The sequence below is a fragment of the Prunus dulcis genome, chromosome 3, assembly GCF_902201215.1.
Source record: "Prunus dulcis chromosome 3, ALMONDv2, whole genome shotgun sequence".
Taxonomy (NCBI): Eukaryota; Viridiplantae; Streptophyta; class Magnoliopsida; order Rosales; family Rosaceae; genus Prunus; species Prunus dulcis.
In genome coordinates this window covers 6558165-6573030 of record NC_047652.1, presented here as the reverse complement: position 1 = coordinate 6573030, position 14866 = coordinate 6558165, and the positions used below count along the sequence as shown (strand labels likewise).

The window sequence follows — 14866 nt, the reverse complement described above, 5'->3', positions numbered from 1 at the left end:
TGCATATTATTTGACTGTTATGCAAAAATTCAAGTCACAAGGGTAAATGTTGGCGTGACTTGTGGATATTGACTTACTTTCCTTACACACCAAGAATTCCTATTATAATTGTAATTGATTTACTTTAATTCCTGATTTCCTACTGTAAATGGATTTAGGAATTTATTATTTACTTGCCCATTTAGGTTTTGTTGTATTATAAATATGACCTCCTACAAGGAGAAGAATACACAGAAAATTCCCACAAACAAATATTCTCTCATAGTTTTCATATTTTAGCATGGTATCAGAGCGGCGATCTTGGGATTGCTGACTCTAGTTTCTAAACCCTAGCCGCCACCATGGGGGAGGATGACTCTTCTAATCCTCATGGCGGTAGCACCACTGCTTCCTCCTCTCCTTCTCAACCAACCATAGCCGAGTTGAGTGCCCAGGTGGCTCAACTAATGCAGATGCAGACTCAGACCTCGAAATTGATCCTAAATCAGGATCCTACCAAGACGACCCCGACCTCGACTCAGACGACAACCCCGACCTTGAATTAGACGACAACCTTGAACCCGAATCAGACAACGATTCCGACGACAATTACCTATGAAGCTTCCGCTGCACAGATTGGCATAAAGTTGGATGGCACCAACTATGCCCTATGGTCCCAAGTTGTAGAGTTGTATATCTCCGGCAAAGACAAATTGGGATATATTAATGGCGATCTTCCACAACCTCCTTCGACCGCTCCAACGTTTCCTCGCTGGCGCACCGAGAACTCTATTGTGAAGGGATGGCTCATCAATTCTCTGGAGCAGAGCTTGATTGGCAATTTCATTCGATTTTCGACGGCAAAAGCGGTGTGGGATGCAATTGCCACAACTTACTATGATGGCACTGACACCTCTCAGGTTTATGATCTGAAACGACGAGTCTCTCGTATGCGACAAGCTGGTGGCTCCATTGAAACCTATTACAATACTCTCCAAAGCTTATGGAGAGAAATTGATTTTCGTCGTCCAAATATGATGGAGTATGAAAGTGATATCAAGCGCTATAATGATATTCTGCAGGAAGATCGAGTTTACATATTTTTGGATGGCCTTGATGATCGTCTTGATAAGGCCCGAAGTGATGTTCTTCACATGACTCCATTCCCTACTGTTGACCAAGCTTATGCCTATGTTCGCCGTGAAGATGTTCGACAAGCAGTGATGATGGGTTCATCCGATCGAGCCACTGGTGCTGGCTTAGCGGCCAAGAGTACGCCTCGATCAGGTCCCCCTACTCGTGCCGGACAGCCCCATAATTCCTCTACTGCGGCCCACCTTCAGATCCAGTCATATGCTACTGCTGCTGGTGCGCCACTTCCTAAAACCATCCCACCTTCCCATCCCAAGGCTCCGACTGATGGAAGTGGTTGCACGCACTGTGGCAACCTCAAACATACCCGTGACACCTGTTTTAAGCTAAATGGTTATCCTGATTGGTGGGAGAACCTCCGCGCTCGCAAGCTCAAAGAAACTGCTAGTAATTCCGGCCGTGTTGCTCTTGTCTCTACCGAACCCCCATTAGCCTTGTTCCCGCAGGTAGATCCTCCTGATAGTCCCGCGCTTCCGGATGTCTCAGGTAACTGTGGTTATGCATTTCATACTTCTGATCTACGAGATACTACTGGTTGGATAATTGATTCTGGCGCCACTGATCATATGACCTTTGATCCGAATGATTTTTTGCACACCACTACACCCCGCCGCACAAGTATTGCCAATGCAAATGGAGTTACCTATCCTGTGATAGGGGCCGGCACTGTTGCCCTTTCACCTTCTCTGTCCCTTTCTAATACTCTACTTGTTCCATCTTTGTCCAATAAATTAATGTCTGTAAGTCAGGCCACTGAACAACTAAATTATTGTGCACTAATTTATCCCAATTTTTGTTTACTACAGGATATTCTCACCAAGGAGATCATTGGGCGTGGTACTAAAAGAGGGGGGCTGTACTATGTGGATGACTTCAGTATGGGACGTGCCAATAGTGTAAAGCATCCGTCTGATGACAAGCACCAACAAATTTGGCTCTGGCACCGACGTTTGGGGCATCCATCTTTTGGTTATATGAGACACTTATTGCCCGAATTGTTTTCTGTATTTAAGGACTCAGATTTTAAATGTGACACTTGCATTCTAGCCAAGAGTCATAGAGCATCCTATCCTTTAAGTATGAATAAAAGTACTATTCCTTTTGCTTTAATTCATTCTCATGTTTGGGGACCCTCACCTATTTCTACTCATTCCGGTATTCGTTGGTTTGTCACATTCATAAATGATTGTACACGGATGACATGGCTTTATTTGATGAAAAATAAGAATGAAGTGTTTTCCCTGTTCCAATCCTTTCACAAACAGATGGAAACACAGTTCAATGCTCGAATACAGATTCTTCGCTCTGACAACGGTGGAGAATTTGTTAATCATGATTTTCAGACTTACTTCCAGACACATGGCATTATTCATGAGACAACTTGCCCCCAGACACCACAACAAAATGGTGTTGCCGAACGGAAGAATCGTCATCTCCTTGAAACAGCCCGTGCTCTTCTCATTGATGGCCATGTTCCTCGTCATCACTGGGATGATGCTGTCGTCACTGTTGTCCACCTTATCAACCGCATGCCATCTGGGGTCTTGAACTTCAAAACTCCATTACAAGTGCTCGCGCAACACGGGCCTCTGCCCTCTGTTTTGGTGCTTACCCCTCGCATTTTTGGCTGTGTGGCCTTCGTTCATCTCCACAAAAATCAACGAAGCAAACTTGATCCATGTGCGCTTCGTTGTGTTTTTTTGGGTTATGCCACTCATCAGAAAGGCTACCGATGTTATCACCCTCCTACCCGGCGAACCTATGTCACTTTGGATGTCACCTTTCTAGAATCAGATATGTTCTTCTATGACCCAGCATCCAATTCTACTCTTCAGGGGGAGATACCGAGTGAAGAGCTCAATTGGAGCAGCTTGGAACATGAGGATATTCATCTATGCACGAAGATTGCTCTCGGCCAAGAAACAATAACAATCGATCGTCCCGAGTCTAGCACGTGCGAATGCTCTTTGCCAAACAACGATCGATCGCCTAACCCTTGCGAAGATGTTTTTGATTCGAGTCATACTCTTACAGACAACTCAGAACAACAAGATGAAGACCCCCCTCTCATTCAACAGTACCAACGGACCAATCTCCTGAGAATATCTTTGAGGTAAATACTCCTACTAGACTTGTGCATTTAGAGGATAAAACTATTGGATATCAATTACCTTTCAGGCAAAATCGTGGGAAGCCACCAAACCGTTATTCACCTGATATTGGCAAGACATCCAAGTATCCAATTGCAAATCATGTATCCACTGAGAAGCTGTCTGAACCACTCAAGGCTTTTGTGCATCAGTTGTCTGCTATCCATATTCCAACCAAGGTCTCTGAAGCATTGAAAGATCCTAAGTGGGTCCAAGCTATAAAAGAGGAGATGAAAGCTCTTGAGAAAAATCAGACTTGGACATTGGAGACTATACCACGAGGAAAAAAGACTATCGGATGTAGATGGGTGTTTACTATAAAACATAATGCAGATGGATCTATCGAGCGATACAAGGCAAGACTTGTGGCAAAAGGGTACACACAGACCTATGGTATAGACTATGAAGAAACTTTTGCACCAGTTGCAAAGTTAAACACCGTCAGAGTCTTATTGTCCCTTGCAGCTAATTTGGATTGGCCACTACACCAGTTTGATGTAAAGAATGCTTTTCTACATGGCGAACTCACGGAGGAGGTGTACATGGACATTCCTCCTGGATATAATACTACTCAGACTGGAATAGTTTGCAGGTTACGAAAAGCATTGTATGGATTGAAACAGTCACCACGTGCATGGTTTGGACGGTTCACCATGGCAATGAAGAACAATGGTTTCAAACAGTGCAACTCAGATCATACTCTGTTCTTGAAACATCGGAAAGGGAAGGTAACAGCATTAATAATCTATGTTGATGATATGATTATTACTGGGAATGATAAACAGGAAATATCACAGCTACAAGACTATTTGGCTACTGAGTTTGAGATGAAGGATCTAGGTGGACTCAAGTATTTCTTGGGAATTGAGGTGGCTCGATCGCAGCAAGGCATATTTCTATCTCAAAGGAAATATGTCTTGGACTTGTTGACGGACATAGGAATGCTAGATTGCAAACCTGCGGACACTCCTATTGTTCAGAATCATCATCTTGGAGAATATCCGGATCAAGTTCCAACTAACAAAGAAAGATACCAACGGTTAGTGGGAAGATTGATCTATTTGTCACATACTCGACCAGACATTGCTTATGCGGTGAGCGTTGTCAATCAATTTATGCACTCTCCAAGTGAAGACCACATGAATGCAGTTTTTCGGATACTTAGATATTTGAAGTCTGCACCTGGAAAAGGACTTATGTTCTCAAAGCATGGTCATCTAAATATTGATGGTTATTCAGATGCAGATTGGGCAGGTAATGTAACAGATAGAAAATCCACATCGGGTTACTTCACATTCGTGGGAGGTAATTTGGTGACATGGAGGAGCAAGAAACAGAATGTAGTAGCTTTATCCAGTGCAGAAGCCGAGTTCAGAGGCATGACTAAAGGGATTTGTGAACTTCTTTGGTTAAGAAAGTTGCTTACTGAACTTGGGTATAAACCTACATCCACAATGAATCTCTTTTGTGACAACAAGGCTGCTATAGCCATTGCACAGAATCCGGTTCAACATGATCGTACTAAACATGTTGAGGTGGATCGACACTTCATCAAACAGAAGCTTGAGGCTAAAGTGTTTCAGTTTCCTTTTGTGAAATCCGAGGATCAATTGGCGGATATTTTGACAAAGGCAATTTCCAGTAAAGCATTCCACAATTCACTGGATCAGTTGGGCATTGGCGACATCTATGCACCAACGTGAGGGGGAGTGTTGGCGTGACTTGTGGATATTGACTTACTTTCCTTACGCACCAAGAATTCCTATTATAATTGTAATTGATTTACTTTAATTCCTGATTTCCTACTGTAAATGGATTTAAGAATTTATTATTTACTTGCCTATTCAGGTTTTGTTGTATTATAAATATGACATCCTACAAGGAAAAGAATACACAGAAAATTCCCACAAACAAATATTCTCTCATAGTTTTCATATTTTAGCAGTAAATTCATCAATTAAAGAAAAAAAAAACCAGCTACATACCCCCTATGGACACTAGTTTTAGAATTCCCCCTTATCTTGCTGCCACTGAGGGATCCTTGCTCCCCTTGCTTGATAAAGAACCTTAAAGAGAGTGATACTCCCTTTGAAAGGAGTTGAACGATACTTCATAAGAAGGAAAGACAAGCAAGTCAAACGAGTAGGCTGTACGAGCGAAGCTAGTCGGTTCAATCTACAGAAAAGAGGAAGCAGTGGAACCTCTAACCTTATTGCCTGATTTAATAGGTTTCGCATTGGGCTGGTCTCAAGGTTTTCAATGATTTCCCTAGGGGAAGCACCACTTTTTGCAGTCCCTGCCACCAACTCGACGTCGTCGTCACATGCAAGATAAGGGCAAAAACTTTACTTTACTAAACAAGCGAGAAAAGCGCCGACTCCCTGCGTTTTGAAAAAGCTTGGGGGTGCTGCTTTTTCCCACTCAAGATCCCGATATCTTCTTGAGTTTGCTACGAAGTCCGAGCTGATTGATTTGGGGTTTAGTGGACAGAGCTTTACATGAAGAGGCATGAGGAACACCCACTTTGTGTAAGAAAGAATCGACCGGGGACTGGTGAATACAGCTTGGCAAGCTCGTTGGCTAGACACCATGGTTCTACATTGTCTAGTAATTGGTTTGGATCATTGCGCTATTTTTATTTCAACGACACAAAAAGGTAAATATGTTAAAAGGCAATTTAAGTTCGACCATCATGGGCGGATGATCCAAAATGTAGAGAAGTGTCACGCCCCGGATCTGGAGGTCGGTGGAAACCCTGTGCTCGGTGCATGAGAAAATAAAAAGTAAAATAAAATAAAAAGAAAGTCGAAACATAAAATAAAACGGTCCATGGGTGTCAAAATGGTTGAAGAATATGCATACTTGCCGAACCCAACTTACTAAATGAAGTAAAAGGAAATTCCAGAGTAACAAGATCAAAATTGATTGCCTGGTGGATTAACTAAACCTCATGCAACAGCGCTGGGAGGAGAATGGCGAGAATATCTCTCGTATCAAGACCAAGTTGAAGGACCTCTGGAGAAAAGAAGAGTGCTATTGGTCGCAGCAATCCTGAGTCAAATGGTTGGACAATGGGGACTCCAACACCTCTTTCTTTCACAAGGCGACTATCCAAAGAAGGAGTGAAAACAAGATCACTAGTATAAAAGGTGAGAATGGCAATTGGGAGCATGAGCAGAAGGGAGTTCGTAGGGTTTTTGAGGCGTATTTCAAAGAGCTATTTACATATGTTTGTACCATATCTTACCCGCCTTTCATGCCATGACACGTGGAAGGGGTATGACACTAAGAAAGGCCCCATGGCCCGCGCTGGCAAGCCTAGTGTTACGAATCGGTAGGTCTCTTCGGCACCCACGACCTATTCTACGCCCAACATGGCCCTGTAACCCATGCTGGCAGGTCTAGTCCTACAAACTGCAGGCGCCTCCAACTCCATCCGCCCATTGTTCATTGACTGGCCCACAACGAGCAAGTGCGTTCGGCATGCCTTGCCAATTCCACGCCTTAGAAGGCATCTTGCAGGACGTTCTCGGGTTCCCCTCTAGAATATTTGCTGGGACGCGTGTCAGCCTCGGAAGGCACTCCCACAAGCCTCACATTGAAACTAATTACCAAGAGAACACCCAAAACTGCCTATAAATAGAGTTCCTCACCCCAGGTACAGGGTAAGACTTTCTGCTTGACACTTATGCCCTTGCATTGTCGATAGCTTGCTCTCCTCTCTTTAAGCTAACTTTAGCATCGGAGGGCCTTCGGCTAGTACCACACCGGTGCCTTAGGTTTCATATGTTGTTTTCTCTCATTGGCCCAGATCCTGCATCGCCAACCAAAGAGGAATGTGCTTACTGAAGGCACATTCGATCCCTCGACCGTTGACATCACATGTAAGTTGGTCTTATCACTATCTATTTAGTTTTAGCGCTTACAACATCGAATGGGAGCAGAGAGTGGAATTCCATCCTGGATTGTGTTGACCCAATGGTAACTGAAGAGATAAACAGAGAACTGATCAGGCCCATTACTGCCGAAGAGATTGAAGAAGTTGCTTTTTAAATGGGGGCCACTAAGGCTCCATGACCAGATGGTTTCCAAGGGACCTTTTATCACAAGTACTGGGGAATTATTCACAATGATATTCAGGAATTCACTGCTGATTTCTTCACCGGCCAAGCCATCCCTAACCATTGAACTCCACACAAATTGTCCTAATCCCAAAGGTTCCTAGTCCTGAAGCCGTCTCCCAATTCAGGTGAATTAGCGTATGCAAATTAATGTAAATCAACAAATACAAATAGAGATACTTACAACTTTAGCGATTGAGGCTTGCAATAATTGCAATGTCCTAAAGACAGATTCCGCCCCTACTCTTGTGCTCACAGTTCTATAGGCGTCCATCTCTCATTATTCAACAATCGATAATCTTAAATTGAAGTACTTCATTTTAAGACTTTGACAAACCAATTATATATTTGTACTCTCAAGACAAAATTAGGAAGAATTTAACAATAAAGTACTGGGGAATACTCTTTGTTTTTCACGGGTATGAACTTTCTCTTTTTTCTTTTTTTTTTAAAAAGTCAGTGAAGGCGTTTGGTGTATATAAAACTCATTACACCTCTTGTTGAAACATAAGTAGCTTTTCATTTGAAAAGTTACAGGTTACAGACACAACTCTATGCGAACGAGACCACTTCATCATTTGAATCCCATCGTATAATTATTAATAACTGCACTTTAAAGGACAATTAACCAAGTGCAAAACAAATACTAGGACACACGACACTTTGTTTTTTTTTCCTCATTCACTATAGAAATTAAATATTATTAAATAATATAAAATTTCCAACAGTACTTCCTTCACCTGAGATGCTTATGGGTGGCTCTCTCAAATGGTTGACCTCCACTCAAAGAAAAGAGGAAGTTTTCTCTCTTACCAAATGCAGAGGGCACACCCTACAAAATAAGAATAAAATGACTTATACAAATGAGAATAAGATGACTTATATTTGAGAACAAATGACTAACTTCACAACCCTAAGTCGCCAAACGAATGGGGCACGTGCGGATTGCATGATATCAGGGTTGATTAATATTCTAGTCGTGCCCATGTGTTTAGTTACAGAGTCATATTATTATTTACACATGCATTTTGTATTTCTTTGAATTCGTGGTCAAATATAGGCCATGCAGAAAGGGCAAAGGGAAGGGAGCACCCGGTCACAGAGGCCTTGTAAGGAAAGGAAGGATATGGAGATATGCAGTTATTTAGCACTCTGCCTCACTCATTTTTTATATTTGCATTTCTTACCTTCCAGGAACAATTAATGGAGAAAGGATCAGCGCCAAAAAATAAGAAATAAAAATGAAAGGAGAGAAAAATGTAAATGGATCCAAGAGCGGAGAAATAAATTGTTAAAGAGGTGGACTAGCTAATTTTAAGGGTTGATTTGCTAACAACCAATTAGAGTGTTTTCTTGCAGATATCATATTCTTTTTCATTGTTGGCAAGCGAAGATGATGTCTTACTTCTCAACATAGATATAAGATTTACTTATTAGAGTAATCAGTCTTTTACTAAAGGATTGCCCATAAAATGCGTAGGCCCTAACAACCTAACCCGAACCCAACCCAAACTCGAACTTTTAGAGTCGGGCTAGATCAGTCAAGTTCAATAATGAATTCTAAACTAATTTGCAAATTAAAATTCTTTTTCATTCAGCAAAACCTGTTGCCAACAGATTAACATATCATAACAAAAATGCATAAAAGTCAAAGTCGAAGGCGCAATGATATTTCCCGAAAGTTGACGGTAATTAATGCATCTATTTGATAATGCATCTGGCAGCTTGACCAGAAACTCGATCTCCTTTTTCTACCTCTCTCTCTCTCTCTCTCTCTCTCTCTCTCTCTCTCTCTCTCTTAAGCCGTTACGAGTTGCATAAAGAGTTGAAATATTCGAGTAATAATCATAATCTATATTGGCGGCAAAATAAATCTATTCCTTTGATTTAGTCTATTTAATGGAATTGATGGTCAACCTAGACTCTTCCTGGTTAGTTGAGAGGGGGAGAGAGAGAGAGAGGTCCTCTTCCTCTATATAATGTGCCAGGAAGCCATCCCATGCACAAACCGTAGCTTTTTCTTTTTTCTTTTACATTATCAATGGCAAAGCTCTTTGGTGTTGCAGTCTCTGCATTACTGTTTGTCATCCTACTGCTTGGCTTGGCTTACTCTCAGGCAGAAACACACGCCCTAAGAACAGGTATCCTTTGCTTAACTAATATTGTTGCAACCTTGTTGAATCAGCATCGCCTTTTTTTATCGTGGGGGATTGAGGTTTGTTTTGCGTGGTATTTCTGTGAAAGTCATCAGAAAAGAAAATGATATATAAATTATTGATGCATCATACCATGGACGCAATGCCTCGAAGTGTCGGGTTAGGTTTCCCATTCGGCCAGTTTAAATTGGTACCTAACCAAATCAAACAAAAAGTTTTGGTAGTTTTGAGCAATATTTGTACTTTTCAGCTTTTGTAAATTTTCGGTAGCTTTAATTTTGTGGTGTCTTTTGACAATTCGGTTTCCAATAGTGTCGGTTTATCATTATTTGGGCTAATTAAAGTTAAACACATTTTTAGAACCCTTCTCTTCTTCACCACTACCATAATCACATTAGCTACTACTTTTGCGGGAACAAGTACTCTTAAATTGATTTGGGACTCGCAGACGTGGGTGCGCCAGTTGATTAGGACAGTGAGCCCTCCCAAATTTAACTTGGGACTCTTCATTAACGATGTATATATAGTACCAATATACTAAGAGCATCACCAATGGGGGGTGTATAAGGGGATGTATGTTAAATATACATCCGTTGTGATCGGAATCACCCGCAATTTGGGGGGGTGGGGGGTGTGTGTATATGGATGTATAATTACATCACCACCATGAGATGTAAATATAGATGCAATTGTACATCTATTTTTACATCTCTTGTAGGTGGGACCCAGTTAGGAAAAAGAGAGAAAAAATGGAGAAAAGTCAGCATAAAAAGTGGGATCCACGGCTACAGTAATTTATGGAAAAAACAAAATTCATGTTGTTTGCTCATTTGTGGTTTTCATGCTCCCCCAATATTTTTGGATGAAATCATATCTTCTCCGAATTTAAATATTTTTAGGTCTATTTGTTTGAAAAATTAAAATTAACCTAATACAAAAAAAAATTAATTTTATAAAGTAAACACAAAATACAAATTTAACATAAAAAGGAATTAAGACAAACAAAACAATTATACATATTAGATTTACATATTTTCCCATTGGAGCAAAAAACGTATTTACAACCCCCGGAGGTGTAAAGGGGATGTAAAAGTGGCTTTACACCCCCGAATTTACACCCCCCAATTGGTGATGCTCTAAGAGCATCTCCAACCGTAGTAGCAAATAAAACTCTTTAAATTGAAGTTTGTTGACCTATGTAGCAATTTGAAAAACCTTATTTGCTACGTCAATAATTTTTGCTCCAACTTACTCTTCAATTCAATTAATGCAATATCATAGAAAAGAATGAAAAATATGAAAACATATGAAAAATGCCTTTGTATTTATTATATGAAAAGAAAAAAAAAGCATGTTTTTAACATTTTCAAGGTAGGTTTTGTTTTTCCAAAGTAAAATTAAATGTTTGAAGAGCCAAAGTCAACTTGCCAGTCCTGAAGAGAGAGAAAGAGGTTGCAGCTTTGATGACTGAGGTTGAAGACGCTGTTGGAGCAAGTTTTTCTGATGTGGCTCACCTATTTTAGAATTTTAAAGCTGTTGAAGAGGTTGTTGGAGATGCTCTAAAATTATACTGACATATTATATATATTTTATTCAACAAGGAAAAAATGAAACTTGGGACTCTTGATATTAAAATGTGCAATGGTAAGTATGAAGTGAATTGTTTCTCATCAGTGATTTTGAATGTGTGCAGAAAGCAAGGAAGCGAATGTAGCAGTTACCAGTGAATATGGGTGTAGGAAAATCAAGTGCCATTGGGATAAGCAGCGATCTTCCCGAATTTTGAGTACCGGTCGGGATGAGGATGATCCAAGAGGAACTCCGTCTACTTATGGAGCACCTTATGGCCCACGTCCCTAGTATCATCAATCAAGGATCATGTGCAACCGTTTCAATCTACATATATAAGATGTCATCAGTACTGGCATCATTGAACATAAATAAGGGTTGAGACTTGTTATGATTCTGTACCTGCTGCCCTCTCCCATTCTGAAGGAGAATAGATTGTGGGCTGAAATTCCTAGTATTTGTCTTTTCAATGCTAGTAGACATCTCAATCTCGAATTCTCTCGTAATTAATTAATTTAGAAAATGTCACTTGTAAAATAATCTAACCTAAGAAGGCTTAGAATCTGTTCCCCCAGATACATGTTTAGGAAGTAAAGAATCTATGAGAAAGGATCCTAAACTGAAGTCGCTTCCCAATTGTCCTTTCGCAGTGGCAACTGTACAGACGGTCTGGACGACGGCGAGGTAAAGAGCTAAGCATGCACCAAGGGTTGAGATGCCAACTAACCAGCTACTAAAATGGTGGTGCACCAGGAAGGCTCTTACTTTTGCATATCTACTATTATAGTAAGCATCGACATCGCGAACCACCTCGTATAAGTAGGACTGGGACATGTCCGAAACGACTTCCTTGCAAAGGTTGTTGACAAGTTTGGCCACTCTTCTGTTGCTGCCCAGAGAGTGGAAGAGGATGCCGTGGTAGTGCAGAAGCCCGACATCCTTGGCGGAGTTGATGAGGCCGTCAAGAAAAAACAAATATGTTGTAACATCTTGGTGCTGGCAATACCGGTGGCATTTCTCAAATGCAAGCATGTTGCGGAACAAAGTGCTCTATGATCATTAATGTGTATTGCAGGGATTGTAAGTACCTTCCTCCTGATGTCGAAGGTTCCACGGCTGAAACTGATATCTAGTGGCCGACAGGGTTTCTTGTTCCTCTTGAACTTAACTCCAGCCTCTTTCAGCTCCCGTATGGAGAGGATTAGCTGGGTCTGCTTCCCTTGTGGCTTCAGATCTTTGTACCAAAGGATCTGCTTCCATTGTGGCTTGAGATGTTTGTGCCAAAAGGTTTGCTTCTCTTGTGGCTTTAGATTGTGTTTCATATCTTTGCGTGGGAGAGTATCGACTTCTTTTTCATTATGTTCAGGACAAATATTATGGTGGAAAAGATCAAGAAAGTGCTTGCCTTGTCCCTCATGTTTTGGTGCAAAATGTTGTAAAGGTTTGTCAGGATCTACACTTCCTTGTAGTAGCGGCTTGAAGAAGCGAATCGAAAGCGCTTCCAAGTCTGAAGATTTGGGTTTCTGATGATCTGAAGCACTACTAGAGGTTTTTGTGATGATCAGCTTATCGTATAATCTGCGAAGAACAAACAGCGGGAGCTGATTTTCAAGTTTGATCAAATCCTGTCGGATAATTGGCAACATCCACCTTTCAACGGTGGAAGGTGTATGCTCAAAGCCCTGCTGCGATGCATCTCTTAGAAACTCTATGATGAAACAGCCATCAATTAGCATCATCTTCACAAATTCCTCGCTACTCAGCTCGGATTCTTCTGAGTAGCATCTCCGCGCTCTCTCCTCCAATTCCTGCATTGCCTTCTTCGCATCATCTAGTAATTGCATCATCTCCGGATCCGCCGTCTCCTTCACCGAAAGCATGCTATCATCATCGGTGTTTGGTTCAAAGAGGCGCCGAAAATATATTCGTTTAACCTTTTCCATTTCTTGCAAGCTTGCTACTCCATGGTGATAAGGACCAATGGAGACAATGTTGGGCTCGTACGCCTTGCTCTTCATCTGGCGCATGGCGTTCGGAACCTTGTAAATGCAGATATCTCGCTCTTTCGGAACATTATTGCCCATCTCCAGTTCTTCTATCAGTGACAGCGAAGCTTTCCTCCCATTTGATGATGAGCCATCGCATACTCCATGGAAACCTCTTGCTCTGCTCACTCTGCAGGTTATCTTCTGCAAAAGAAACCAGCTGCTGGTAAAAAGGCTGCCCTTTCCCATTTGCATCTGGATGAAGAACCAATTACAAGGAGAGATTTACAGCTACAGGTACTGCAAGTTTCAGGTAGACGATGAGTACTGGTAAGTTAATCGTCAGTGTTTATAGAAGGGAAATCATGAAATCAATGCTTAAATTATTAATTGAAGTCTTTCTTTATAAGTCAATGCTTCAATAAGAGTAGCGTGTTTCGTGTAGCTAGCCACTATTTCATCTGTCAGTCTTTTCAACCCAACCCAACCCAAGTCACCTGCTTTTAATTTTCTATCTTCACGTGAACTAGAAAAATCAAGCATCGTACAACTACTGACTTTAAAGTTTAAATTATGGTCTTGATCCTTGTAATAAATAATGAATTATAAGTTGCAAGTGGGGTTTAGACCTAGTCCACCACCATAGTTAGGGCTAATTAACGACTTACTGTGGGAACATGACTTCCACCCTCGTGCAAACTCACTTAATTATTTAATAATTCTTTCTCCAAAACGATAAGAGGTTAAAGTGGTAAGTAAAAATACTCCCTCTCCAATAAAGACGTGTGTTTTAACTTTTAAGAACTATTAAGATGAGCAATTCATTAGATATATGTGTTAGTGGATTAAATATATATATTTTCAAATATATATTATACATGACATTTAATGGTAGAGATTAGACATTTTTTCATATATATATATATATATATATATTTTTTCCCTCTTTCTCATATATATTAATAAAATAATTTTTTCCACATCGTAGGTTGTCCTTCTTTTCACACTACACTAATTATTTGGCTGAGATTGGACATTTTTAACCGATCCTTAATATAAAACCATTACACTAGTAAAAAAAACCCCTTGCGCGACCAAATTTTGCGCGACGAAAAACTATTCGTCGCGCAAAGTCACTTTGCGCGACGAAACTTGAAACTTCGTCGCTCAAAGTCTTGCGCGACCAAATTTTGCGTGACGAAAAATAATTCGTCGCCCAAAGTCACTTTGCGCGACAAACTTTTGCGCGACGACAATACATCGTCGCGCAAAGTCTTGCGCGACCAAATTTTGAGCGACGAAAAGTAATTCGTCGCCAAAAAGTCACTTCGCGCGACAAACTTTTGCGCGACGACAATACATCGTCGCTCAAAGTCTTGCGCGACCAATTTTGCGCGACGAAAAATAATTCGTCGCTCAAGCGAAGTGACTTTGGGCGACGAAAAATAATTCGTCGCTCAAATTGACTTTGCGCAACGAAAAGTAAACTTCGTCGCGCAAAGTCCTTATAAAAATAAATAAAATAAAAAAATATTTTTAAAATTTTTTTCCATGACGTAATCCAAACATTTTGTCACCTAAACCAATTTATTTTTGTTTTTTATTTTGTATGCATAACACTTAAGAAATTAAACGGTATATATATTTATTAAGTAACTTTAAATTTATTATTTTAGATCGGATCGAATTTTTATTAGAAAAATATATTCTTGTTGTTCGGATTGGGTTTTTGTTAGAAAATATATATTTTAAAT

The 14866-nt window shown here is 40.6% G+C and overlaps 1 protein-coding gene across 1 annotated transcript; it reads right to left on the bottom strand.

The window, feature by feature from the left end:
- Positions 1-11609: 11609 nt before the first annotated feature.
- On the bottom strand, positions 11610-13424 carry LOC117623152 (UPF0481 protein At3g47200-like). The gene has a single exon (XM_034354021.1). The coding sequence runs from the start codon at positions 13365-13367 to the stop codon at positions 11889-11891; it is 1479 nt and encodes a 492-aa protein (XP_034209912.1). The 5' UTR covers positions 13368-13424; the 3' UTR covers positions 11610-11888.
- Between the last annotated feature and the right edge of the window lie 1442 nt (positions 13425-14866).

What these genes read in the sequence shown, in the direction of transcription:
- LOC117623152 (XM_034354021.1), bottom strand. Translation starts at nt 13,367, where the DNA reads ATGCAAATGGGAAAGGGCAGCCTTTTTACCAGCAGCTGGTTTCTTTTG.